At 42.4% G+C, this 25177-nt stretch overlaps 4 protein-coding genes across 9 annotated transcripts; 1 reads left to right on the plus strand and 3 right to left on the minus strand.

Moving 5' to 3' along the window:
* Positions 1-69: 69 nt before the first annotated feature.
* LOC124475649 (cytochrome c oxidase subunit 6B1) lies at positions 70-2121 on the minus strand. 2 transcript variants are annotated; one of them, XM_047032424.1, is made up of 4 exons: positions 2005-2121; positions 1226-1339; positions 759-859; positions 70-315 (listed from the first exon to the last, which is right to left on the minus strand). In XM_047032424.1, the coding sequence occupies exons 2-4, from the start codon at positions 1329-1331 to the stop codon at positions 262-264; spliced, it is 261 nt and encodes an 86-aa protein (XP_046888380.1). In that variant the 5' UTR covers positions 1332-1339; positions 2005-2121; the 3' UTR covers positions 70-261. The 2 variants fall into 2 exon arrangements, with proteins under 2 accessions (XP_046888380.1, XP_046888381.1); XM_047032425.1 differs by having other exon boundaries at positions 1943-2069.
* Positions 2122-3327: 1206 nt separating this feature from the next.
* Positions 3328-8786, minus strand: fam234a (family with sequence similarity 234 member A). The gene is made up of 12 exons (XM_047031865.1): positions 8684-8786; positions 7814-8100; positions 7619-7723; positions 7055-7237; positions 6694-6818; positions 6281-6413; positions 5857-5989; positions 5589-5732; positions 5331-5412; positions 4975-5127; positions 4710-4812; positions 3328-4584 (listed from the first exon to the last, which is right to left on the minus strand). Exons 2-12 carry the CDS (start codon positions 8070-8072, stop codon positions 4373-4375), a joined length of 1632 nt encoding a protein of 543 aa, XP_046887821.1. The 5' UTR covers positions 8073-8100; positions 8684-8786; the 3' UTR covers positions 3328-4372.
* On the plus strand, positions 8783-14472 carry luc7l (LUC7-like (S. cerevisiae)). Of its 4 annotated transcripts, XM_047031868.1 has the most exons (12): positions 8783-8998; positions 9978-10048; positions 10347-10430; positions 11211-11305; positions 11396-11494; positions 11738-11848; positions 12232-12375; positions 12546-12722; positions 12872-12960; positions 13058-13093; positions 13207-13488; positions 13666-14472. In XM_047031868.1, the coding sequence occupies exons 3-12, from the start codon at positions 10427-10429 to the stop codon at positions 13784-13786; spliced, it is 1158 nt and encodes a 385-aa protein (XP_046887824.1). In that variant the 5' UTR covers positions 8783-8998; positions 9978-10048; positions 10347-10426; the 3' UTR covers positions 13787-14472. The 4 variants fall into 4 exon arrangements, with proteins under 4 accessions (XP_046887824.1, XP_046887826.1, XP_046887823.1 ...); XM_047031870.1 differs by lacking the exon at positions 10347-10430; XM_047031867.1 differs by lacking the exons at positions 9978-10048; positions 10347-10430.
* A 541-nt stretch (positions 14473-15013) lies between these two features.
* Positions 15014-24126, minus strand: eps8l1b (eps8 like 1b). 2 transcript variants are annotated; one of them, XM_047031864.1, is made up of 19 exons: positions 23969-24126; positions 23047-23106; positions 22726-22884; positions 22311-22460; positions 22027-22106; positions 20458-20573; positions 20019-20077; positions 19780-19909; positions 19553-19641; positions 19353-19427; positions 18257-18405; positions 17779-17923; positions 17504-17556; positions 17290-17398; positions 16898-17023; positions 16662-16791; positions 16039-16204; positions 15717-15849; positions 15014-15599 (listed from the first exon to the last, which is right to left on the minus strand). In XM_047031864.1, exons 2-19 carry the CDS (start codon positions 23074-23076, stop codon positions 15513-15515), a joined length of 1986 nt encoding a protein of 661 aa, XP_046887820.1. In that variant the 5' UTR covers positions 23077-23106; positions 23969-24126; the 3' UTR covers positions 15014-15512. The 2 variants fall into 2 exon arrangements, with proteins under 2 accessions (XP_046887820.1, XP_046887819.1); XM_047031863.1 differs by having other exon boundaries at positions 20019-20080.
* Between the last annotated feature and the right edge of the window lie 1051 nt (positions 24127-25177).

Below are 25177 nucleotides of genomic sequence, written 5' to 3' on the forward strand. Positions count from 1 at the left end.
CTTTGCCTCAATGTTTCTTAACCTGGTCTGAATAATTGATGATCTTTAAAAACACACAGACACTTCAGCTCCATAAATATCGCCTGAGACATTTAATGCCATACATAAATTATTTTTTCTGTAAAGGAATGACTTCAATTATATTCTGCTCCCATTTCAGAGGGGCAGTAGAGGAGAGGTAGAGGAGGCCTGTCCATACCTCTCAAACAAACATTTAGCAGTGAAGACAACTTCTCTTTGAGACTGTCTTTGGAGATGTGTTTAGATCTTCCCTGGGAAGGTTCCCTCATCTCTCTGGTCGTCCCATTTCTGGACCTGGGGGACAAATGGGTAAGAGACACGCATGACTCCAGTTGCTGCCAACTGCCTCTTCAGTTGTTGCCAATTTCCCACCATGTCATATTTTCTACCCAGCATCCCTGGGGCCTGAATGGGCCAGAATAAGATAAGCCCCATGACAAGCCTCACAGGGTGGGAACCAGAGAAACACTGACAAGGAGCAGATGTTCTATGGCCAACCCACCATGCTCAGAAGTATTCAAATGTGTTTGTGAGCAATCCACTCTATACAGTTATCAGTTAAACAGTTATGTTCTAACTAACACAATGGCATATGTGAAATGCCATCACAACCAAACCCTTAGTCATGCATAGTTTGACTCTTCAGGTCTTGTCTTATCAATACTTTCAAAAGTCTTGTTTATTACACTTATGAAATTGAAGATGATTAAACAGTTTATAGTTGCATAAACATTTACCCAAGACATGGGGCAGAGTGACTTGTAGACCCTCTTATACCAGTCACATGGGGCGTTGTCCACTCCTTTGGTGTCCAGCGATTTTTGACAGCGATGAAAATCTATAAATATACATAGCAATCACAATGATGAAACAAGCCTGACTGCCATTGCGTGTTTGGTCAGAGGCAGCTTGGGGTCTTCTCCACAAAAAGACAATGGGTTAATCCCCATTTACAGTCGATCACCAAAATTAGATTACTTGCCATAAAGGTGTCAAGACAAAAGAGGTCATACTCTTTTAACTAAAACCCAGAGGGGGGTAGAATTGAAATGACAGGCCTCCATAAGGACATGACCTACATACACAATTAAAATGAATCTACAGATTGATATTGAATTAAATCATAACAGTCGATTATTCTTTGTATGGTTAATAATGATTAAACTACTCACAGCCCTTGCATGACCTTGATCTCTAGACTTACCTAGATAGTTGGCCCAACAGTTCTTCGTCTGATTTTGGTTAGGGAATCTGGCATCGAAAGGTGCAGTCCGGTATTGCTCAAGCTTAGTTTGAATTTCCTCAGCCATTTTCAGTTCTGTTAGGAAGACATGCTTAACTGATAAGAGGATGCAAGAAAATCCGTCTTACTGTCACATTAGCACACAAAAAACAGTCTCAGTCACCTGTACGAGGGTGGTTTAGCATAAACTATGTCCATGATTAGCATGCTTGTAACATTTTCACTTGTCAACAAAATATCCTAATTATATCGATTACCTGCTTCACGTATTAATTATCTGACGAAAGGGTAAGCTATCGACGCCGACAAAAATGCGCAGCGGAGAAAAGCCGATAGAAAAATTGTAGGCTAGGATCTTGGTTGAATGTCCATCTCACAGAATATTCAAGACATTTATTTTTACCTGATGTCCTATATAAATAGCCCGACTGATTTTTTAGTCTAGTTTTTAGTTTAATCTAACAAATATTCGACAGTTATTGTCAAATTACAAATTCCTGATGCCATCTAACCTGTGAATTTAATTCGATTTAAAAAAAATATATTACCAGGTAGCCTGTTACTGTAGTTAGCCTCTGTACTGTAGAGAAGCACTTTAGGCTTACTGGTGCAAAATGTGGTTTCATATAAAGGAAGCTGATAAAGAACCAAAAGTCGTTTATTACAATTTCAACTTACCTTTATCCACACGAAGCACATGTACTATATTTAAAAGAAAAATCAGACATATATGTTCTTACGTTGAAGCTGCTGGCGCCTCGCCCTTACAAAATACTTTCTTCCTGCAGATGAAACTTGGGTTCGTTCCACTGATGAGCGTGCGCTCTTCGCGCCTCAGTTTATAACAGTTGTAGTCGTGCAGTCCTATCAAAACGGTATGGCAGACCCACGTCACATTGGCTATGATATTAGCCTACAGTAAGGTCATGCAAGTACAAATTCCCTGTAGTACTAAGTTAGACAAACCATCAAAGGGACACATTTGATCATTACCCCAAATGTTTGTTTTTGGAATAATGATAGCTAATTGATGTTAAATCCTAAACTGTTACGGAAGTATTCTGCGCTGTAGTTAGTTATTATTCGAAGCCTATTGGGTAACACAACATATATTTATTAATGAATTGAAATAGAAATACATTTAGAACAACAACAAAAAAAGTTACGTTATAGCCTCATATCGACAGTCGGGTGGACTGCTCAATGAGGTGAAGAGGCAGTACCATTTCCAAACCGAATTTACATTTTACATTTACATTCTGTAGCCTATCACCGGGTCAAGCGGGGAATGTATAGGTTTAGCTATAGCCCAACTGGGTGGTTCAGTTTAGCGACATAGTTTGGAATAACAGTTCTGCCCTTCGTGCTGCCTCCGTTATTAAAACAGTGCAGTCGTGTGTGAACGTTCATTCATAAAGCACACCATGGGGTGCTCGTTCTAGATATATTTTACCACTATGAAGCTTTTATATGATTACAAGCAGGAGTGCACAGCCTAATCTCCAATCGAATCTCCAATTGAACCACCCAAAAATCATCAGCATACGCAGATGTCTTACAGACGTCTGTCTCCACCTGCAGACATCCTTTCCCAATCCTATCCAGCACAGGTGTAGCCTGTGGGGCGCGCAAATTCAACCACATGCCGAGTGGGGTCCGGTTTCATCTGTGCCCAAATTATTTTCTGTTATGTGGGTTAGCATGGTGTAGCCTATATCCACTTCACGTCATAGTAAATTGATCACCCATTGCAACATGCAATAGTACTTAACAACCAGAGAGATACGTGACCAAAACCTCGTACTGCCTTCCCTAGCCTTGGTAAATTATTATCTGCGCACGTGACCAACCCATTGCTTGGCATGGATGTACTTTAAATCCTGCGTATGAGCATGCCCAGAGCCTGCCTACTGTCGAGACGTGAGTGACCCCAACCATAACCCACATTTTACATGTCGGTCTAACCTGCGCCGGCAATTGATTTTTTTAAACCAAAAGAAACCATTCTTTCACTGCTACGTCAACTAAGATTTAAATCAAACAAAACGTGTCGTTTCAAAAGTACATTGATTTATTATATTATTACATATTTAAACATCAACAACATCAAAAGACAGAAAACCAGCTCAATAGAAGGCCTGTTCTACAGGTTAAATATATATTATTTATTAAGGCAAATACACAAACCCGTTTCCCAAACAGCATCGTTTAAAGGTATCTTATAACACGAGTATGAACACATACCGTAGTACCCACTGTATCAAGCATCTTCACACAATTCAGTTTTGATCCCTTATATTAATAATCTTTAGTTCTAAGAAAAAAAGACAACTACTCAGGCCGCACCTACTATTGCGACTTGGAGGGGTACAGTACCATCTACTGGTTCAATCTGATGGTGGTCTACAGTATGTCTGGGTTATAATATTGCTAGTGTATATAAAAGCAGTACCAGTAAAAAAGCGGTTTTGAACTACAGCAATCAAGGGCAACATAGCAGCTCTCATTTATGTTCAAAACACAGATAAGCCTCTTTAAAAGTCTTCACAGTACCCGTCATAAAAATAAAACGCTATAGGCTGCAGTATGGTAACTCAACTACTGCGCATCTAGTTAAGTGTTCTGATGATGACCTGCTGCCTTTAGAAAATATTGTTTATACTGTTGGCAAACTCAAGCTCTTGTCGAGGCTAGTTCAATTGTGCGCTAAGATAAACAACCTTGAGCTTGAGCAATGCTCAAAAGTGCTTTTCATCCTTATCATGACCACAATCTTTCTATAATGTAAAGTAGGCTTTAGTTTTGATTGTCAAGAGACAAGCAGGTGGTATTATCAGCAGTGGATGGACCTAATGACAGTAAAATGTCTGTCAGATAGCTTGGGCTCCAGTCAGTCTCAAGCAAACCCATGGACAGTAAACGTCACACACAAGGGGTCAAGGGATGATTTGGGTACAGCAATTCGATTCGGTTCTCAGCACTGAGGCTACAACAGCTACTGTTGTCCACACTTTGGTGGACTGTGTAAAGTTGACAGAGCTATGGTAAACATTTTGGTTATCAGCAGGAAATATGCATAGGAAGGTTGTTGTGGTAACAGCCTCTGTGTCACTCATCACTGAAGCGCAGTCTGTTGAAGGCTTCTAGGATCTCCTCGTTACTCTTACTGCTGCCGCCAGCGCCTATGCGGAGGACTCGGCTCTCTGGAACATCCTGTTTCAGCTTGCGCTTCCTAAGGACCACTGTGCCTTCCTCCCCTTCGCTCTGCGGCCCCGTCAGCAGGATGTAGCAGGCGTGGCGCCCCTTCTCCAGCAGGGTGGCTGGGAAAGCGAAACAAACACACACAACAAATCGTTTAAAGGCCATCGTATCAACTCCAGTTTGTTGAGAGACAGCTTTATCTGGTCCACACTATCCATGTTTAACCAGTAGTCTTATAACTCACCTTTAAATGCAATGATGTGGTCCCTGATATTGTTCTTCTCCAGCAGGACTTTGGAATAATCTGGGTGGAGCATGTAGGAACGGTGTTCCTCACCCAAAGAATTCTTAAGGAAAATAAATAAATAAAACTAAGAATCTGCAGAACCTATCTAGACACAAGCGCCGTAATTAAGAACAAATGAGTTTGAGAAGATGAATGACAACCGGCTGATGAGTGATAGAGCAGATGAATCATGCAGGGCGTGTGGCTGGGTTAATATTCTTACTGAGGAGTTGGTCTCCGAAGGCATCCCCCCCCAGAACATGAAGACAGAGAAGTAGTTGATGGTGTTGACTGAGGCTGGTCTGGGGGAATTGGGGCTGGCTAGCAGGTTGACCTCCCACAGAATGCCACCTGTCTGCCCATCTAGTATCACCACCTAACATATAAACACACACACACAGTGCCAGATGTGTCACATCCAACCAAAAAAGGAGTGACACGTAAAACACTACACTCAGTTACTAGTTTATTCCAAAACCAACATAACAGTACTACTACTACCTAGTGCATTAGTGAAATAGATTAGGAATTGTTATTATGGTATGGCAGGTGTGAGAGTATTCCTTCTTTGTAACTTACCCTTTTCGTGCCATTGCCATTATCCTCCTCAATCACAAAGTCAAGCTTTCCATCTTTGTTGAAGTGTCCAAAAGAAGGTTCACTAAGGACATACAAGAAATTCTCAAAAACCTCAAGACAAATATTACAATTTGCATTATATCAGAATAATATAGACAAAAACAGGCCTCATATTATTTTGTTTTTAAAGTATTAGTATAGTGCACTCCGAAAACCTAACATTTAGCTAAAGTGATGTTTTTGTGTGGTTTTAGTTACCTCAGGACAGTGCTGGTGTTGACTGTCCACAGTGGGACCCTACTGTTTCCGTCAACGAGTACCACTGCATCTCCAGTCAACAGCAGCAGGTTCGATGCGCTATCTGTCTTCTTTGTCCTCAACACATGTCTCAATGAGTCAGACCTGCAGAGCAAGGAACGCCTCTCTCAAAACAACACTATCTTTTGACCCAGTAAATGGACCACAGGGTTTAAAAAAACTGTTGACCTAAGTCAATAGAGAACAACAAACGTTAGCCCTCACTTACTCATAGACTGGTACAAGGCCAGTGATGGGATCAGCTTTTGATTCCCAATTTTGGTCTTTCTTAAGGTTAGCCTCTGCACCTGCTTTAGCTTTAGCTACAATCCTCCACAGAGCCAAACCGTATAAGCCAAATTCTGTGGAGGGACAGAATATAGAACACCAGTTAACAAGCTATTGTTTTGTATTGAATTATTGGATCTCACTCTCAACAATACCAATATAGCAAGGTCATAAAAGACCCTAAAATAAATGTACTATTGTAGGGGTAATCGTCACTGCAATTTGCAAGGTCTATCAATAGATAGTGTCACCGTAGGTTGATATCAAAGCATGGATCAGGATCAATGTCAGTCATTGGATTAAACAATAGAGAGAAATAAGACCAAGTTGGCTCGGGTGAACAATGCCTTGATGCAGAGCATTACCTTTCTGAAGAAGTACATAGTGGGAGCCTTTAGTAGTTGGGTGCAGGAGATGCTTGGCTGTCTCAGAAGTGTCCAGAACCACTTCTGACCCAATCTGTACCCCTGTCTTTCCTGACAGAAACACGAGCTGTGTCTGTCAAAATAAGAGGGAGCCACTTGACTTCTGCCGGTAAGAATTCTATCTGTAATTTTCACAAGGATTTTCTTCTCAAGGACACAGAGGAATTCCATTGCTTTTTGTGGTCAGCCTAGTTTAGTTTGAACAAATAATTGTTTAGTGAATGCTAGAATCTGTTAGTCATTTAGATCATTACACATCACATAACACAGACATGGGGTACCCAATCCTAGATAATCTTCCAGCCTTACGGCCATCTGAGAAGTGGTAAACCGATGATGCCAATGAAGTTTACCTGCAGTGGGCCTGGTGCCACCAGAGCTACGTCACTGTTCCCATCACCATCCAGGTCTGGAACACTAAGAACTGGGAGGGTGCAGGTCAGGCCTGGGGGCTGGGGCCGATGCCACACAATCTTTCCTGGAAAGAGACACCATCATCACATCATTAAGAATTGTTCATATACATGTTAGCTCAGATAAAGTAGGATTAGTATTGTGTATGTAGAAATTATGATTTAGAACCATATAGGTTTTAGGTTAGACCGGAATCAGTAGAGAGCTGCAGGACCAATAATTCCAATGTCCCTGTACTTATACCAAATGGCAAATAAACTTGAAACGTTATCAAGACAGAAAATAATGTCAGTCAGTCACCTTCGTATTTGTCTATGGCCGTGAGTTGATCAGCGTGTGACAGCAGACAGCCGCTGTCTGTGCCTCCCAGTCCCTTCAGACCACACTGGGCCCACTGGAAGTCCGGGGCCAGGGGACGCTCCCACAGGGTCTTCCCATTTGTCCCTGCCACCGCTGACACAAACACACAGGGCGTGGGCAGGCCTGGAGGACACACAAGGAACAATCTTAATCCCAGGCAAGTGTAAACGGTGTTAACCAATGAAACTCACTCCTCAGGTATGTAATGGGCCACCCGCGTCCACAAATAGCTAGCTTTTATTTGGCGTAGTTGGTAGTGGTTGCGCTTGGAAGTCGAAAGGTGGAAGGTTCGACTCCCCGTAGTGGTGAACATTGGCCAGATACCTCTGACGGAGCTTGCAAAACCACGTCCGTCACATACCCGTTACACAAGCATACAGTAACACAATCCAACCCAATCTATCTTTAGCCTATACTTCCCCACCTTTCATTAGCTTTTGTTCAAGATTTGCACAAAGCTTCTCACTTTGACGGGTAAATGAGTAAAGTAGCTTTCTACGTTACCTTCACATGTGATATTCAGACTACCCACTGAATCCTTGCGGGCGAATAGCACATCCAGTACTTTATCTTTGGTGGCATCTTCTATGGTCAGGAAGTCATAGGTGGCTGTGTTACACACACAAAAAAAAACGTTTTTAACTTTAACAAAACCAATGCTACCTTATTTAGTTCTCCGGTGCTAAATGTATAATGTACCTGCTTGAGGAAAGGTGCGATTCCAGGCACTGAGATATTGTGGTCGGACAGGACATGGCATGATGAAAGAGAAGGCAAAGACTATGGTGAGGCAGAGAAACAGCGAAAAGAAGAAGGCAGCAGTGCGCCAGTGAGACAGCTTAGTAAAACCCAAGCCTTCCCTGCAACTCTTCTTTTTCTTCAATTGTGTGGGAGGTGTTTGCCCATCTTCTACACCTGCCTCCCCACTCTTCATGGGGTCTGTTTCTGTGGCCTCCATTGCTCCTCACACACTTACAGCCTTTAAACTACCGTAACAAACACAACATGAAGGGTTGAAACAGTTAGAACCAGACACACAACTTGCTGCAGTAAAATGACGATCTGTTTTTATAAACGTTTCCTCTTTGTTTACTGATATGACTGCACATCTAGACAAAAGAGGTGAACAGCTTTAGCTACCGGCACCGTCCTTGCCCCCGTTTCTGTAACAAAGGTAAAGGTACTGTACTAGGCCGTCAACGGTCTAGCTGTTTCCACAACTTTGGCTTTGCGGATCTGAAATCTATTCAAGCCTGCCAACACACACAACCCATTATAAACATTTCTAAACAAAACAAGAACACAGAAGCTACCGTGCCAACGAACTTCTTTTATATTCGATACAGCTATGTAACTAGTCCCAAGCACTGGCAGAAAGCAACATACATTTGGAATGTTGTTAACTAGCTTGCTAACGTCAGCTGGGTTAGCTTGACCAGCTGCTTCTGTGCCAGTGGGGCGGACAAAATGATAATCCAGGCTAGACCAGACATGGCAAGCAAGATCAATGGTAAAACAACTAGTGCTACCAATAAAAACTTTGACATGGTCAAGGTGCATGTTCTTTACCTGAGCTGACGAGGGCTATTTGGTTAACTTCCAAAACTGTAAAATCAAGTTCAGCTGCAACTTTGTGAATCTTCTTCTTCTATTTCCGGATGTGTCGTCATTTCCGGAAGTGAGTTCGTGAGAGAAGATTTAGCTAGCGGGTGCGTTCGTGCAAACATAGCTAGCTAGGTTGCTATTAATTTATAAATTACAGTTCCATATATGCTGCAGTAGTCTGTAGTTTGTGGAGAAGCGTCGAAGAACAACATACAGCCATGTCAGCCCAAGCTCAAATGAGAGCTTTGCTTGATCAACTAATGGGGACTGCGAGGGATGGTGAGTTGAAGCAGCTAGCTAGCCGTTAAGCTTGCAAGCACTAGTAGCTAGCCAAGATGGACCCTTGCAGTGCAATGGTGGCTCGCTTGGTTTATTTGGCGTTTCAGATGGACAAACATTTAACGAATGAATGAAATAATGGATGACTGGAGAGTGGCGACAACTTTGTGCGTTTCCCATGAGTCGAACTGCTCCGCATGTTGTTGATTTAATGTTTGTATCCATAGCATAAATATATAGCTTAGCTATAGCCATTTAACAAACGTTAGCTAGCTAGTACAGCCGTTGAAGGCTTTACATTACAGTACGCTAGCTCTAAGTATATCACTATTCGACGCACAAAAACACTAGCTAGCTATCTCAAGATGTTCACGGTCACACCCATACATAATGTCCTACATTCAATTTATTTTTAGGGTGGATTAACCATATGCAGTGCTAATTGTTTTTTGGGTCCTGTTTCAGGACATCAGTGTTGGCTAGCTAACATGTTAAGAATCTACACGGACAATACCTTCCATATGGATGATGTGTCCACATACCATTCTCTCAATGTCCTCATACCAGTCTCTCAATGTCAACTTTGCTGTCTATTCTATTCCTTTAAGGGGTTGCATCGATGAAGTCATTGTGTCTTCTCTGTTATGAAAAATGCTTTGTGTAACCAGCTGAAATGTCCGTAGATAAAACATGACAGTATGACAGTAACATGGATACACTCATTAAAAACAAAACAACAGACAAGGGTGATACAATTATTAATTTGACCTTGGACTACCAAACATGAGTGATATAGGAGTGGAAAAATTCACTTGAATTAGTGGTTCTGTTGAGTTAGCCGTTATTGGGCACGTTGCTCTTCAGTGGGAGTTTGTGTGTGCGTGGTGCTTGTGTGTTGAGAGAGATGAATTCAAATTCATCCCATACATATGTTTCATACAAACTGAACAATTGTGGCCCCTTTATTTTATTCATAAAGGTTCAGTGTATCTTTGCCAGCCTACATCAATCTGCAAAGGAGTTGCAGAAAAGCCTCATGTTCATCGAGCCGTGAGTCCTACATGATTTTTAAAGCTGTTATGATGAATATCCAAACACTTTGTTTTTCATTCCGGAAGTTGTAATTTTTAACATCACAACAATGGAATTGTCTTCAGTGACATTTGAATTAGCCTACAATTTGCAGATTGAAATAAAGCTAATACAATCTGGTCGCGCTCAGAGAGGAGTACTCCTCCATGTTGACGCTTAAGCTACTATCAGACGACAGTATTAGCCATCAGAAGAAGCTTTTGCACAGATCATTTTCAACTTGACTTGTGTATCACTCCCAACTTCCTTACTACAGGTATGGGCAAGAAAACTGTCCCCATTTATACTTTTCTACAGCGGGTTTAAAATTCTGCAGCTGAGGTCTTGAAGATTCAGATGGGTACAGTATATGTTGCAGCTCGCAGTGTGTATAAACTAACTTTTTTTTTTTTTTTTCCTTGATTTTTATTTTTTTAATTTCCGCTTTTATTTCACTGTTTCATTAATGTAAGGCCCTTGGCTAAAGCAGCAGTGCTCACGGAAGTTCTTCGAAAGTCTGTCAAGTCAGCAGATCTGTGTCCTATAAGCAAAGTAACAGCTGCTGCAAAACACACGCAGCCCTTCTAAACTGAATGAGAATGTCATGAGGCCTAGGTAGCCATGTCAAGCTGTCCATGTCAATCAACGTTGGTTGTAGGGTAGGTAGGCACTGAAAACAATTGGCTACTACTAGATGAGACAATGGATTGCTATGTTGAGACTCAATAGAACCTAATCTGGGAACATTCCATACATTATTCATGTGGTTAGGCTCTGGTACAGTAAGGTAAGATGTGAGTTCCAACAGGATACATTACAAGCTAGCAAGACCACAATGCCTTATCCGCCCCTGCTGTTGTGGTGTACGTGATGTATGTCAGTAGTGGGGGCACACACTAGGCAGCCAGTGATGGGTAAATATTTGAGGCCATAGTCCAGTAAAAGAAATGGCACGTTGCTGACATTGTCTGTGGGACATTGTAGCTCATTGATTATGTTTATTTGACCCAATCTAAAAGAAAACAGGATGCGCTTGTATGTCCCCTTTATTATAATATGGGCCCAGTGATTCATTGGACACCTCGCTGTATCTACAGAGTATGTGAGGTGTTTCTCATTAAGGGTTTCTGGACTGTTTCAGGGGACGAGACGCGGCAGAGGGTCAAGTTCACGGACGAGCGGGTCTGCAAGAGCCATCTCCTGAACTGCTGTCCACACGACATCCTGTCTGGAACAGTAAGTACTCGGCGTCTCCTGAGGAAACTCCATCCCACTGCAGACGTGAGAGAGCTTGTGATGGATTCTGTCATTTGTTTTGTTTCCTAGCGTATGGATCTGGGGGAGTGTTCCAAGATCCACGACCTGGCTCTCAGGGCAGACTATGAGATTGCCTCTAAGGAAAGAGACCTGTTCTTTGAGCTTGATGTAAGTGCGCTGTCTAAATACATCTTACAAGGTTACACACATTTTGTTCAGGGTCTTATGGATGGCACTGGCATTGCATACAGTACTTATTACTTACTGCATGGTCACCTTCTTAAATTGTATTGTAAATATGTTAATTAACCATGTGTATTACCCCATGTACGGCACTGTGTATTTTTGTACCTTTTACAGTTTGCCTTCCATCTTGCCTGCTGTAATGCTGCAATATTTGTGTTTCTCCAGGCTGTGGACCACCTGGAGTCATTTATCGCTGACTGCGACCGGAGAACAGAACTGGCCAAGAAGCGCCTGGCTGAGACTCAGGAGGAGATCAGTGCTGAGGTGGCAGCAAAGGTGAGAGGAGAAACCAGAGAGATGTCAGAGAGAGGCAGGAAAGTACAAACGCTTCACTACTGTGCTGCGTCCACTGGGTCTGTTACCGGCTAACACTTGGGTTGGAATTTTACTATTTTAGTGTAAACGTGTAATTAACTCATAGACCCTCTCCTCGACAGTCTACTACCATCTTGTATGTCCACTTAACAAAAATCTCAATTTGGCACAGGTCTTCTGCATTCACTTTATTTCTCAAATGTTGCTGATATTTTTCAAGTCTCTGTTTTCGAGTGTGCGATTGATTAACCGCTGACCAGGACTCATGATGACCCAGGACTCATGATGACCCAGGACTCATGATGACCCAGGACTCATGGCCCAGGACCAATGCTGTTTTGCAGGCGGAGAAGGTGCACGAGCTGAACGAGGAGATCGGGAAGCTGCTGGCCAAGGCCGAGCAGCTGGGAGCCGAGGGGAACGTAGACGAGGCCCAGAAGGTTCTACAGGAAGTGGAGAAGGTTCGCAGCAGGAAGAAGGATGCAGAGGTAAATAATGATTTGTGCTTCTTAAACAGGCTTTGTCCTCTCATCATGTCTAATCTTAACTATACAATTTTTAGGTTGTTATAACCGTCCTGGAGTTTCATAAGTTTGCAGAAAACAAGGTAGTTGGGTGTGCATTCTCTTGTTCCTCATCTCTGTCTGCTCCGCCACAGGAGGAGTACAGGAACTCCATGCCCGCCTCCAGCTTTCAGCAGCAAAAGCTCCGGGTGTGTGAAGTGTGCTCCGCTTACCTTGGTCTTCACGACAACGACCGTCGCCTTGCCGATCACTTTGGTGGGAAACTGCACCTGGGGTTCATCCAGATCAGGGAGAAACTGGACCAGCTAAAGGTAGATCCCAGCAGTCTTTAGATGAATAGTTGCAAGTCTGGAATGTATTGGCAGCTATTGGGGTTAGAGCAATCTAAATCCAAGCTTGAACTTAACAGTAAAATGCATTGTTTTGTGAAATATAAGTCTGTATCTCCTTTTGTTCTTAGAAAACGGTTCTGGAAAAGCAGGAAAAGAGAAACCAGGACCGGCTGAGGAGGAGAGAAGAGAGGGAGAAGGAGGAGATGAAGAAAAAAAGGTGGGATAAGAAATCATTTAGACTTAAAAAATGAAAACAGTTTTACAGTGTCAGCGTTTCATTCAGTTGACCAAGTGTTGTGTACTCCCCTCTACAGCACCAGCACCAGGTCAAGGAGCCGGGAGCATAGAAGGTTAGCATACTAAACTCACTGCACTAAACATTATACATCTGTATAATGTACATCTAAACTGGTTACACCAAAACGTTGCTAAATGGAACGCGTCTTGTCTGTCCTGATTCCAGGTCTCGCTCCCGAGACCGCAAAAGGCGACGCTCTCGGTCCTCCTCCCGAGAGAAGAGGCGATCCCGTTCCAGGGAGAAGGAGAGGGAGAGGGAGAGGGAGAGGGAGAGGGAGAGGGAGAGGGAGAGGGAGAAGGAGAAGGAGAGGGAGAGGGAGAAGGAGAGGGAGAGGGAGAAGGAAAGGGAAAAGGAAAAGGAGAGGGACAGGAGAAGGCGTCACCGCAGTCGCTCTCGGTCCCGCAGCCGGGGCCGCCGTCACAGCCATGAGCAGAGCTCCAGACACAAGTAGGAAAACTCCCATCACTAACATTCACACGTCCAGCACTGAAGTATAGTGGAGAAAAGCATCATTCAATCATTGCAAAAGCAAAATGAACACGTGTATTTAAATTGACGTGTCCCCCTTGCTTTATCTACTTTCCACCCACAATTTCCTGAGTTGTTCAATTGTCTCTCCCTAAGGTCCTCTCGTGACAGAGAGCGCTCCTCAAGGGACCGATCCCGCGAGCGCGACAGGAGGGACGGCATCAACGGCAGGACGGACTCCCGTCGGGCGGACGACAGGGACTCTGGGGACTTTTGAAGACCCCCTCGGTCCTCCCTCACCCACACACTACAAGCCCTTCTGTGTCTCCCATTAACACATGTTCAGACCTGCAGTGAATCTATGAAGGATGCTGTCTTGTCTTTGTATGATTCCCCTTTTTACGTTTCCCCTAATTGAAAATCCATAGAATTTAACTTTCACAGCTATTCCAAGCATCTTACTTGTAAGATTCATATCTAATCGTGTATGACAAATGGCAACGTATGCTGTATATGTTTTATACAGTATATACACGTATCATACATGCCTTATTTTTTTTTGTAATCAATGTATATCTCTGGCTTTAGATTGGGGGATCATAATTATTAAGAGTGAAATGTAAGGCTTGTCTAAATTGGTGGCTATTTAGACATTTCATTAAATTACACTATGTATAGCTACTCTAGAAATTGAATTTCCAGTAGTGGTGGGAACATTTGGCTTTCCTGTTCATTTGGTGACATTTGGGTGAAGAAAACGGTCCCTTTTTAAACAACATTTTAACTTTAGTGGCGCTTTCCATTGTTTTGTGCTTTTTCATTTCTGTCATTTGATATAGACTTGCCCTTAAGTCATTTAACCATTACCAATAGTGTTATGTAACGTTTGGTTTCTCTAGCAAATATGTTTGTGTCAATTTACCAGTTTAAATTGAAATACAATAAACCATATTATTTATGTTATTGATTCTATATTCTTTCATTTTCCCAAACCACATGACTATTGGCTGTTAAACCCAGATGGCATGTTATCAGTTGGCTTTCCCAATACTCTTGGCTAGTTTTACTGGGGAACATTTTACAGTAGCTTTAAAGATTGTCTGTTTAATGTAAGGCTAACTTATGCAGCCATGTTTAACATCTATTTCTTATTTTTTGTATTTGGGGGGGGGTGGAAATTTGTTTTGTGTAGAATTAAGTTCACATAAAATGTAATGAAGACAAATATAAACCCTTTTAATCCTAGGCTGGACGTGTGTAGCAACAAGGTCACCTAGTGGATCCTCTAAAAAATATTAATGCTTTTTACAATTTCAGCTTCCAATAATTTTGATAATGACTTTAGGGTTAGGGAATTAAGTTGGTTCTTGCTTGTCTGTCACCTGAAGTTATATGTGAAAACATTGTATTTTGATGCATAGCCTTTTCTCAATGTGTGTTGTCTCCATGTACTTAATGTTTGTATTATTATGCTGGAAGAAGATTGTTTTATGCCTGAAGAAAATAAACTTCCAGCCTTTTTATTATATTGTCAAGATGGACAAATTGTACTTGTCAAAGTCTAGGAATGTTTGGATTGTTATACAGAACATTTTGTACAGTCTACACAAGATATTAAATATACATTCATTTATAGTTGGATTGTAGAGGTACACGAAAGTGAATTTTTGATTTAAACAAAATACGTTTACACCATGGCTTAGGGATATACAATAGGGTATAAAGAACCATAAAAAAAACGTCAGTAGAATATTGTTAGTATTAATGTGAGCATTCACAAGCAACTTAAGCAAACCCTGTAATATATACTTTAGCAAACCCTGTGGACATGGTATCAATTTCATAGAATATTACATTCATAGCAGATGTGTTGATTCTGAAGAAGTCCTGGGGGAAAAGGTGGTGTACTTGGACAAGAATTTCGTATTCACTTAATGTGTATTAAATAATAGCATCATGAGTGTCATTTCTTTATTGGCACATATTAAAGTCAGTGCCATTTCTCATAGGGTGCTACTCTCCAGTTTCAGGTCCACTTTCAGTTTTTGCTTTTCCATGACAGCTTCAAGCTCTGTAGCCCTCCGGGCATCCTAGGAAATATGTATTTAGATCAGGAAAGACGAATCCAACAGACAAACACGCTGAATTTGAGTTTTTGTTTGAGTGTGTTATAACAAGATAGACTGAGAATCCCTGTCTCGTCTTACCTCAAGGAGTGACTTCTGCACAGTGAGCTGACTGTAGACTCTGGTGCCCTCTTCTGGGATGACGGCACGAAGCTCCTCTTTGTTCAGAGAGAAGAGTTGAGCACCTGTCAGCACTCCCAGACACTGTACCGTCCTGAGAGAACCACAAGCAGTGAATGAGACCAAGGTTAGCCCCTCTACATACATTACCTGTCTTATCCACACATATTTGAGACAAAGTGTTAAAGGGTTTATGTTACCACAAACTAGCACTAAAGTCCAGTTAAAAAAGAGGGTGTTTAGGCACGTGTGCATGCTCATGTGTATTTCACTCAACACTCACGGCTCGCTGAAACCTTTCCCCTTGAGCCATTCTGCCACCTCGTCAGGGGGAGAGTGATAGTCCAGGGGGACGGAGGTCTCAGAAGACCGAGGGATGTGCAGGGACTTGTTCAAACCAGACTTCCCATTGGTCAGTCGCTGGAGGAGTTCGTCGTTCACCAACATGGCTGCAACAGAAAGCAGGAGTGACTAAGGGTTCACATTAGTGCATATGACAGGTTGTTTGAATTCCTAAAAACGTGATTTGCTTAGAGATTATACTTCCTGCTTACGTAATCTGTAATAGAAGATGAATCAAAAGATAGTTCTGTATACAGCTAATTCGCCTTCATCCAACATGAAAGCAGATATACAGTTGTTTCCCCAGACCGTGGCCAGAGAGACTAAACCTACTTGACAATTCTTGTAAGCTTAGAGCAAACAGAGAAACCACCTCATATGTAAAGAGCTGAAGGCAAACATTCATTTCCAAATGGGTTTCCATCTATTTCTCTGTACTCTTACACGACAAACCTTAATGCGAAAGACAAACATCCCAATCGTCCCCCGATTTGAGCTTCCCTCCTGGCTACACACGCACAGACAGTTGGATGTCAATGTAGCCCTTTTGTATCAAGCTGGTACCTTTGTCTGTGTCTTCTGAGGTGGGAGCGTTGTGGCTGTATACTTGTAAGCTTCGTGGCCGAGGATTTGACTGATGGGTAAAGGCAGGAGAGCTGGGAGGACCACCGCTGGAAGCTGTCAAAGGCGGAGCCTAGGGTAGCACACACGAGTAAGCAAGGTGGATTTCAGTTTCAAGCGTTTGTTGTTGTTTTTTTTGCACATGTGTTTCTGTGTATCTGTGTGTGTATGTGTGTTACCTTGGGTGGTCTTTGTGTGTCTGGGCTTTCTGCGTGAGACACTGGTTCCAGAATGTTAAAGGGGACAAAGCCAATCTCATTGAAGCGATTACGACATTTCCACCAGCGTTTGGATGACTCAACCACCTGATAGAGAGGCAGAGAGAAGCCAATAAATATGAAGTCCAGTCCCTATTAAAAAGACAGCTGTTTTTATCCAGGAAAAAGTCCACTATTAAAAAGTCAGAAAAGCATCACGCATCATGCCAAAAAGTATTCCTGTATTTCCTTGATTCCAATACACCTGTCTCGTCTTGGACCTGTTTGGTGAGTCCTGTTTCATGGGAGTGGTCTAAGAATGTTCTTAAAAAGAACTGCCATGGAGAACCTTTAAGGATTTGTCAGAGGCTTACCTCCAACGTCTCTCCCTGTAGAACTGACAACTCGCTACTATTCCGCGCCACAAAGTCATAACTGCAGCTGTACAGCCTTTCTCCCTCAGGTGGCAGGACACTACTGTCTCTGGTTCAAAAGGAGTGAAAATTATTTTGTTAATTTTAGCAAATAATTATTTTTTTCATATGATTATAAATCTATTTCGATGAAAAAAGTGAAGCTAAAACAAACATTTCTTCAATAGGAGGAGTTGCTGGTGCAGCTGGTTGAGGGGGCTGTTGTTTCTGAAGAGGGAGAGAGAGAGAGAGAGAGAGGGGGGGGGGGGGGAGAGAGAGGGGGGGGGGGGAGAGAGAGGGGGGGGGGGGGGGAGAGAGAGGGGGGGGGGGGGAGAGAGAGAGAGAGAGGGGGTGAGGCAACACTGTGCACACAAACACTTGATCTCAAATTCTCACCTTTATACTTCTAAAGGATATAACTATGACTTTGTAGCTCAGCCAATTCCCTACCTCTTGTTTCTCCTTCATGGCTTCTTGTTTATGTTGGGACTCCAAAGGGTCTTCCCAGACCTGACCGTCTGCCTTATTGGCTTCCGGCTTCCAGCCGTCCAGGAACGCTGGGGTGTATGGGGGCACAGGCCCTCTGAGCTGGGAGCTGATGCGCGAACACACACACACACACACACACACACAAAGAAAAGGGACCAGAGTCACATCAACAAGAGCTAACAACCTATCGGAAAGTTAAGAGACCTCACAGGTAACCTCAACATATTAGGATGAAATGAGGTCATGAACCACCTGTCTGTAAAGAAGCAGAAGTCTTCAGCATACATTCAAAACAAGACTTAATTGACCACCTAGCCAGGACACTAGTGATGTTAGCGGGCACAAAGTCCCATCATGTTATGCCATTATCACAGATCACCACACAAGGCCACCTCATCAAAGTGTGATGTCAGAGGATTTCCCTGAGACCTCTACTGACCGAGAGAGTGTCCAGTTGGGGCCCAGAGATGTCCAGAGCTCTTTCTCCTCTTCGTTCAGGTGGCTTTGGAGCAGTGTCACAGCTGAGCTGGTCATTGCAGGGCTGGACACTGAGGCCCCTAGAGCTGGACCCCCTGTAGTCTTCACCATCTGGACACACACAGGTGTCCTCTGTTAGACTAGGCTTATATAGACTACACAGCTACAATACTGTCGAAAGGGCAACTTAATGGATGGAATGGATGAGGGGCCTGAGACATGATCAACACCTGGTACTTTTAAGGATTTTGGAACAGGATGAGTTACCTCAGTTACCTAACTGTATCCCTAGTTATACAAAGACACTAAGCAAACACATTGCCAAAGAGATGCCAGTCACACCTCTCTCGGTCTCTCCCTATTACTCTGCAGGTGTGCCAGGATACATGTTCCTCCATGCCCAGTTTTCCAAGTACTCCTTTCTGTTGTTACTCAATGATTCATTTCACAGTTGCTAGACCACTCAATCTAGAAATTCAACAAAAAATTATGTTGTTGACATGGATTCAATTTTACCTCAAAACAGACCGGTTGACTATGAAGCAAGTCTGTCAGAAGTTAGAGGCTTTTTGTACAATCTCCCAGAAATGAAGTAACTGTGTAAATAATCCCATTTTAACCATGGCCTGCTTTTTGTTTTCCATATCACACTGGGTACTACCCTGTGTAAATAGGAAATGTGACTTTAAAAAGAAGCTGTTGATGAAGCTGACCAACACAATTATTTGTCTTAAGCCTCTGAAATTAAAATAAAAGAGTTGTTTTGAAAAGTTATAACGAATTGTACTCTAGGCCTATGTTCCATTATATACTGTGCCTACCCTCCTGTTACCATAGAACTGTTATTTCCAAACATTCAGTTACAGGTTATTTTTATTAATGTTATGAAATCACAAGAGATAACAACTGGGAAACATTTCTAAATACTGATTGTGACATGCCTTTTTAATCTATGCAGTTACAGGACAATCATTCAATCTTGAGCTCCTCCCAGGATGTCACTGAGTGAGCTTGTATTGGTTGGAGGAGGGGGACTGGGAATGAATAGTTGTACTCACTATATCCAGAGGTTTGAACACGTGGTGTAGCAGCTCCTCTGATGATGGGTTTGAAATGGCAAACTTGAGTCTGGCCTGCAGAGAGGAAGAGAGACAGAGAGTGAGAGAAGGAAAGAAAGGATAAGAAAACAACGAATTCAGGCACACAAGGGGCTTTTATAACTTTATATTACTGTGCAGGTTGCACAAAGTTCACTCACCAGCAGACTAAAGCAGTACTTGAATTTCTGGAAGATATCAACAAATTCCTCCTCCAGTGGCGGTCGAGCTTTTGCAATGAGCAACTCTTCTGTTTAAGGTGAAGAGCACAGACAAAAGTTAGGTCATATATACAGTAGTTGGATGGCCAAAGTAAGACTAAAACATCTGGATGGAGGTCATAATCCACTATTAGTAATATTTTTTATTTCTCTTTATTAAATATTACCTTCAGCATTTTGCTTTTTGCTTTTCTTCTTTTTCTTCTTCCTTTGGGTTAAAATAGACGCAGCTTCTGCAGACTGCTGCAACTTTGACATGAAGACCTCAATGTCATCGAAACAGTGATTCAAAATGCCCTGAGAACAAACACACAAGATGGATGGAGAAGGATTTAGCCATCTAGCTTTGGTTAAAAAAAATGTATGCACACATATTGTCAAATCTATTCAAAAAAGAGGAACGTACCACTTCTCTCTCTGCTCGCAGGAAGGACACGTCAGGCTGCCCTCCATTCACCCCATTTGCTGCTGAGAGAGAAATATACAATTCTGGCCTCCATTTGTATTCTTTGCCCTGGAACTGCCTACATTCAGAATTCCTCCCCTCTCTCTCCAACTCCCTGTCGCACGCACACCGCACGCACACAAACACCCCCCCCCCCCCCCCCTGATACACACAATGGAATCTCTGTGCTCTCTTACCTTCTACCTTAAATACCTTACTCTGAGCCTCTCTTCCCCTCCTTCTCTCCCACGCTCTCTCATCCTCCCGTATTCATTCCCCCCCCCCCCCCCCCCCCCCCCTCCATATCTCTTCTCCATTCAGATCCAAAGATTGTCATTGACATGGCAAACAGGTGAATTGCAAGAGCACACACAAATATCCATGTGAAAACAAGCTGTACCTCTGGGTCCTGGGTAAGGTGGAGGGTTGGCCGGTGGAGGGTTGGGTGCATGTGGTAGGGGGTGGTTTGGTATTCCATAGGGGTCCATCATCTCTTCTGTGGGAACCAGAGCGAGACTGGAGGGAGAGAGCAGTGCATGTTGACATTCTGGACACTCATTGAACTGAACCCTCCACCTTCTGACTATGTATGTGTTGTGTTTAACCTGTTCTCGCAATTCTTGTACCAGGATAAGTTTTAGGTACAAAGTTAAACTTTGTACCTAAGAACTCACTGTGGGTCTTTTATAGTGTAATTTATTTATTTATATAGCACATTTCATACAGCTCAAGGTGCTTTACATAAAATCAATAAAAACTATAATATAAGTAATAAAAGTAATAAACCCTTCTGAACCAGGCCGCAGTCTTTACGGTAATTCTTTTGGCAGTTGCTAAAAACAACTATTCATTCAACACCGCAGGAAACAGCCATCAGCCATCAGTAAAGGTACGCCACCCAGGCACCGTCATTATAGTACAATTAAAAACCTGAGAGCTCAGCAATTCTTAACATAGGGAAACCCTATTCCATTCAGTAAATACAGTTTACAGAGAAAGGCATACCCACTAGGGTTTCTGTAGTTACACCTCGCTTTCATATCAGTTTGATGTACTTTATGTACAGTAAACACTGTGTGTGCACAGAAATGATAACCAGTTTTTGTAGCTAAACATCAAAACAATTGTATTCACATTTGAAAAGAATCCACACCCCTGGATTAACTACATAACGAAAACTCTGAACGAGAAACTGAACATTTGTATCTGTCTGTTTTAAGCCTTTTGTTTGACATTGGTTGTTTACAGTCCTTCACATACTGTAACACATATAGTCACAGTCTCAAACACACAGCCAAGCATACAGATCACCCCCAATGGCTACAGTTCAGTTGTTATCATCCAGATAGAGGCAACGTTTGATACGAGCTGATATCTTACCTAACATACTGTATCTGCCCTTTTAGTGTCCTTAGGTTTGTCTCGGAGTACTGCTTAGTGTTAAATCCTTGAGTTTTCAGTGCACCACCATCATCTCTTTCCGCTCCCTACAGCAACAATGGCCTTGTTTTCTGTCACACCTTTTAAAGTTATGTAGAAACCAGTCAAACAGGTCTCTCCTCTTTCTGTCTCAGCTGCTTACTCACTAGCTTTCTCACTCTCTCTCTGCTCCACCTCTCTCTCTCTCTCTCTCTCTCTCTCTCTCTCTCTCTCTCTCTCTCTCTCTCTCTATCTCTCTCTCTCTCTATCTCTATCTCTCTCTCTCTCTCTCTCTCTCTCTCTCTATCTCTCTCTCTCTCTCTGTGTGAGTGTGACAGGTGCCTATGCATGCTGGACTCCCGGTTTAGGTCATAGAAAACTTGAGAATGAGATGGTTGTCAAGGGTTACAGTAGAACTGTGAATCGTTTGTTGGGTTTAACTCTTTTCTACAGTTTTCTTTCAAACACACACGTACACATTCGAACAAACCCTTCCTGTGCCCAGTCATTGTATATTAGTGTGCTATGATGTGTACGTTTGTGACCGTACCTGGGAGCCTCCTGACGCTTCTTGGTCGTTGAGGAGGAACCTGACACTGCCCTTGAGATACCGTCACGAACCTGCTCTGCCTGTGGAAACAGGCATCCAGAGGTCGCATGACTGTAGTCTGACTGGACCTGATTCAACAGACTGTTCCACTATATTTTGGATGCATTGTATGGGCCCCTGTCAGAGGATAGGCCATCAGAATGTAAAGAATGAGTGGAATTAAAACTCATGGAGGCAACAAGCTAAGCTAATGTCTGAAATGACAAATAGACTCCACAACTCACCTTTACTGCCTCACAGTTGAAGAAGAGAACATCAGGTCTTTTATGCTTGACGCTTTGGCAGACAAGGAGAAGGAGAGATGGGAATCTTTTCTCTGTCAGGATGGCGTCACAGCGTAATATAGATGAAACAGAGTATTTCTCCAACTCCTCCTGCACAAGACAGAATACATTCAGTAACAACATTTTGACACTATTTAACAATAAACTACTGGACCTAGAAACAGAAAGTGTTCTTTGGAGAACCGGTTGGAAACCCCTTGAAGATAATTCAAAGCCTTCTTGGTTCTAAGAAGTGAAGGTTTTTGAATCTCACAAAAGTAATAGATTTAACTCTAAAGTGGGGGCAATGGAAAATCCTTTCGGGAACCGTTTTGTGCAAGAATGTCAGCTTGTCCACATGAAGCTTACTGCATACCTGGTTCTGTATGTCTCTGAGTCTGAGGTCCACTGGCCCAACCTCCAGCACCATCTCCTGGCTCCACAAACGATCTGACCGGGCCAGGAGGGAGAGGCGGGACTGGGCCTCCTCCACATTCTTCACCTCCCCATCCTGCAGGGAGAACGTCACCAGGTGCTGAAGAAGAGGACAGACAAAAAAAATGTTAACTTCTGGGAAAGGTGGATAATTTCATTTAGTGGATTAGTTGATTTACACTAATTGTACACAGAAATGTGGCTTTAGAAAGGGTTTGGAAAGAAGATTATGAATTTGAAAACGAAAGAGCATTACACTTACATTAACGAGGTATTTGGAGACGCTTGTCATCCTGGTCTGATTCCAAGTTTCAGCCTACTCCTGAAAGATACAACATGACAATATTACTACTAGCCATAGGTGGAAGTTCTTCGAGAGATTAAACAATGTGGAAAGAGAGGTTAGTAGATGTCAGAAGACAGGGTGTAGTCTAAGACCTTTGTTCTACAATGGGTGTAACTCCATTGGTATCGTTCTTGATGAGTCGTAGACCAAAATTACTTTGTCCTAAGTCCTGCTGATATTTATTGTATTTATTTCTTTTTGACAATAGTTTGCTCTCATGTTGTGCTTAAATACATGGCTCCTGTGTCTTCTATCAGTCTCAATCTGTCCCCTTCAGTAGCTGTGCCTTATGTCACATTTGTGAATGGCACCAAACCAACCAGTCTGACCACAGCACTGTAATGCCACATACTTAAGATGTGGATCTTGATCATTCATCTTCAGTACTGTAACTGTCACCAATACCGTCTCCAACAAAATTATCTTAGTTTCACGTAAAGTTCAATTTCTATTTATTTGCCATTTCTATGTTTTCTTTCAGGAGCCAAAGTCAGTCCTCCCACCCAGTCAATTATTCAGCTCTTCTTGTGTTTTCGTTTCTCTCCACATTACGTGTTCTGACGTAGGCTCTTGTCAGAGTCAGTCATATCAGAGAAAGATCAATCTTACTCCATGGAACACAACTAGTAAAGGTGTAGATAAGAAGATTTAAGATGGTTCCATTTTACATCTATGAACGATGTTCCACCCAATGTTGGAATCTAGTTAGATGTGAAATAACATTGCCAGCATCATCAAGAAAATGGTAGACCATATCACACATATCATGATATACGACATAAGGCAACATTGTCCTTCATAAAATGTGTAGTTGAATAACTTGTTGCTAAGCACTTACCTTAAGTTTTCAGCTTGGGTTTAAAAAATAAAAAGAGTTCTAGTTTCTGGAGTAAGATTCCTGTATGGCCTCTCTGTTCCTCCGGGCATCAAGTCCTGGCTCCTGGAGTGCGTCATCAAACCCAGCCTTGCTCAGCCAAATATACACGAGCCCAGCCCTGTACTATGACTACCTTGTCCCTGCTTCACACAGGCCAGCCCAGCCAAGACCAGCCCAGCCCCCTCACACACACGCAAGATGCAAATATTTATATGATAATTGTTAAATAATTAAAGGAAAATTACGTAGACGCTGTAAAGCATGAATTTAATACATAAAAAAAAAATTGCGTAGCATCCACATCTCCGATTACCAAATAATTACAACTCGGTGACACTTTAAAACATAAAACTACAACACATTTTTACCAATAAACTACTGTTTATTACTTATTCTAGAACTTAACACCGGCGTAGAGTGATCGTGTGTTACACAGAGACCAGTAGCCAGAGATTCATTTCTAGCCCAGCCAAACCAAATAATTTTCACGTCATTTGTTGGTTTTTACTTTAGGATTGTTGGACTGCAGCTCTGCTTACACGATGCTACTCGTACCACAAGAGGGGGCACTTGTCCTCTAATACTGTTGAATGGACCGTTCAGGAACGGAAAGCCTTGGTCAATCTTCAATGTTTTGAAAGGTTGAAACAATATTTTCGAAAAAAGTTTCGAGAAAAAAGTCTGCTTCATTGATGAGTACGTTATGAGGACTCTACTGTACTTTACTGTAGCCTACTTTACTGTACTCTATTGTACTCTGCTCTGCTTTACTCTGTTATGGGCTTATCTGTTCTCATCTCCCTACTCTTCTCTCCTCTCCTATCACTGGGTATGTGGAAAAAAACCTTCCTAAAGGTTTAAAGATATTTTTGGAAAAACGTTTGCCTCATTGATGAGTACTTGATGAGGACTGTACTCTATTGTAATCTGCTCTAGGCTTCTGTTCTCATTTCCACTCTTCTCCTCTCTCCTACCCTCTCCTTTCACTTCATGTGTGGAAAGAAAAGTTTCGAAAGGTGGATTTTTCCCCCCCGAAAACCTAACCCCACATTACACCTGAGAAAAAGGAAGGTACCAGAGCTGGTAACAGACACTGTCAGCACCATCAAGACAGGAAGAAGGAGAGGATAGCAAACTGTGGGTCTCTCTCTATCAACCACGCACTCATGT

The sequence above is a fragment of the Hypomesus transpacificus genome, chromosome 13 (genome assembly GCF_021917145.1).
Source record: "Hypomesus transpacificus isolate Combined female chromosome 13, fHypTra1, whole genome shotgun sequence".
Lineage (NCBI taxonomy): Eukaryota > Metazoa > Chordata > Actinopteri > Osmeriformes > Osmeridae > Hypomesus > Hypomesus transpacificus.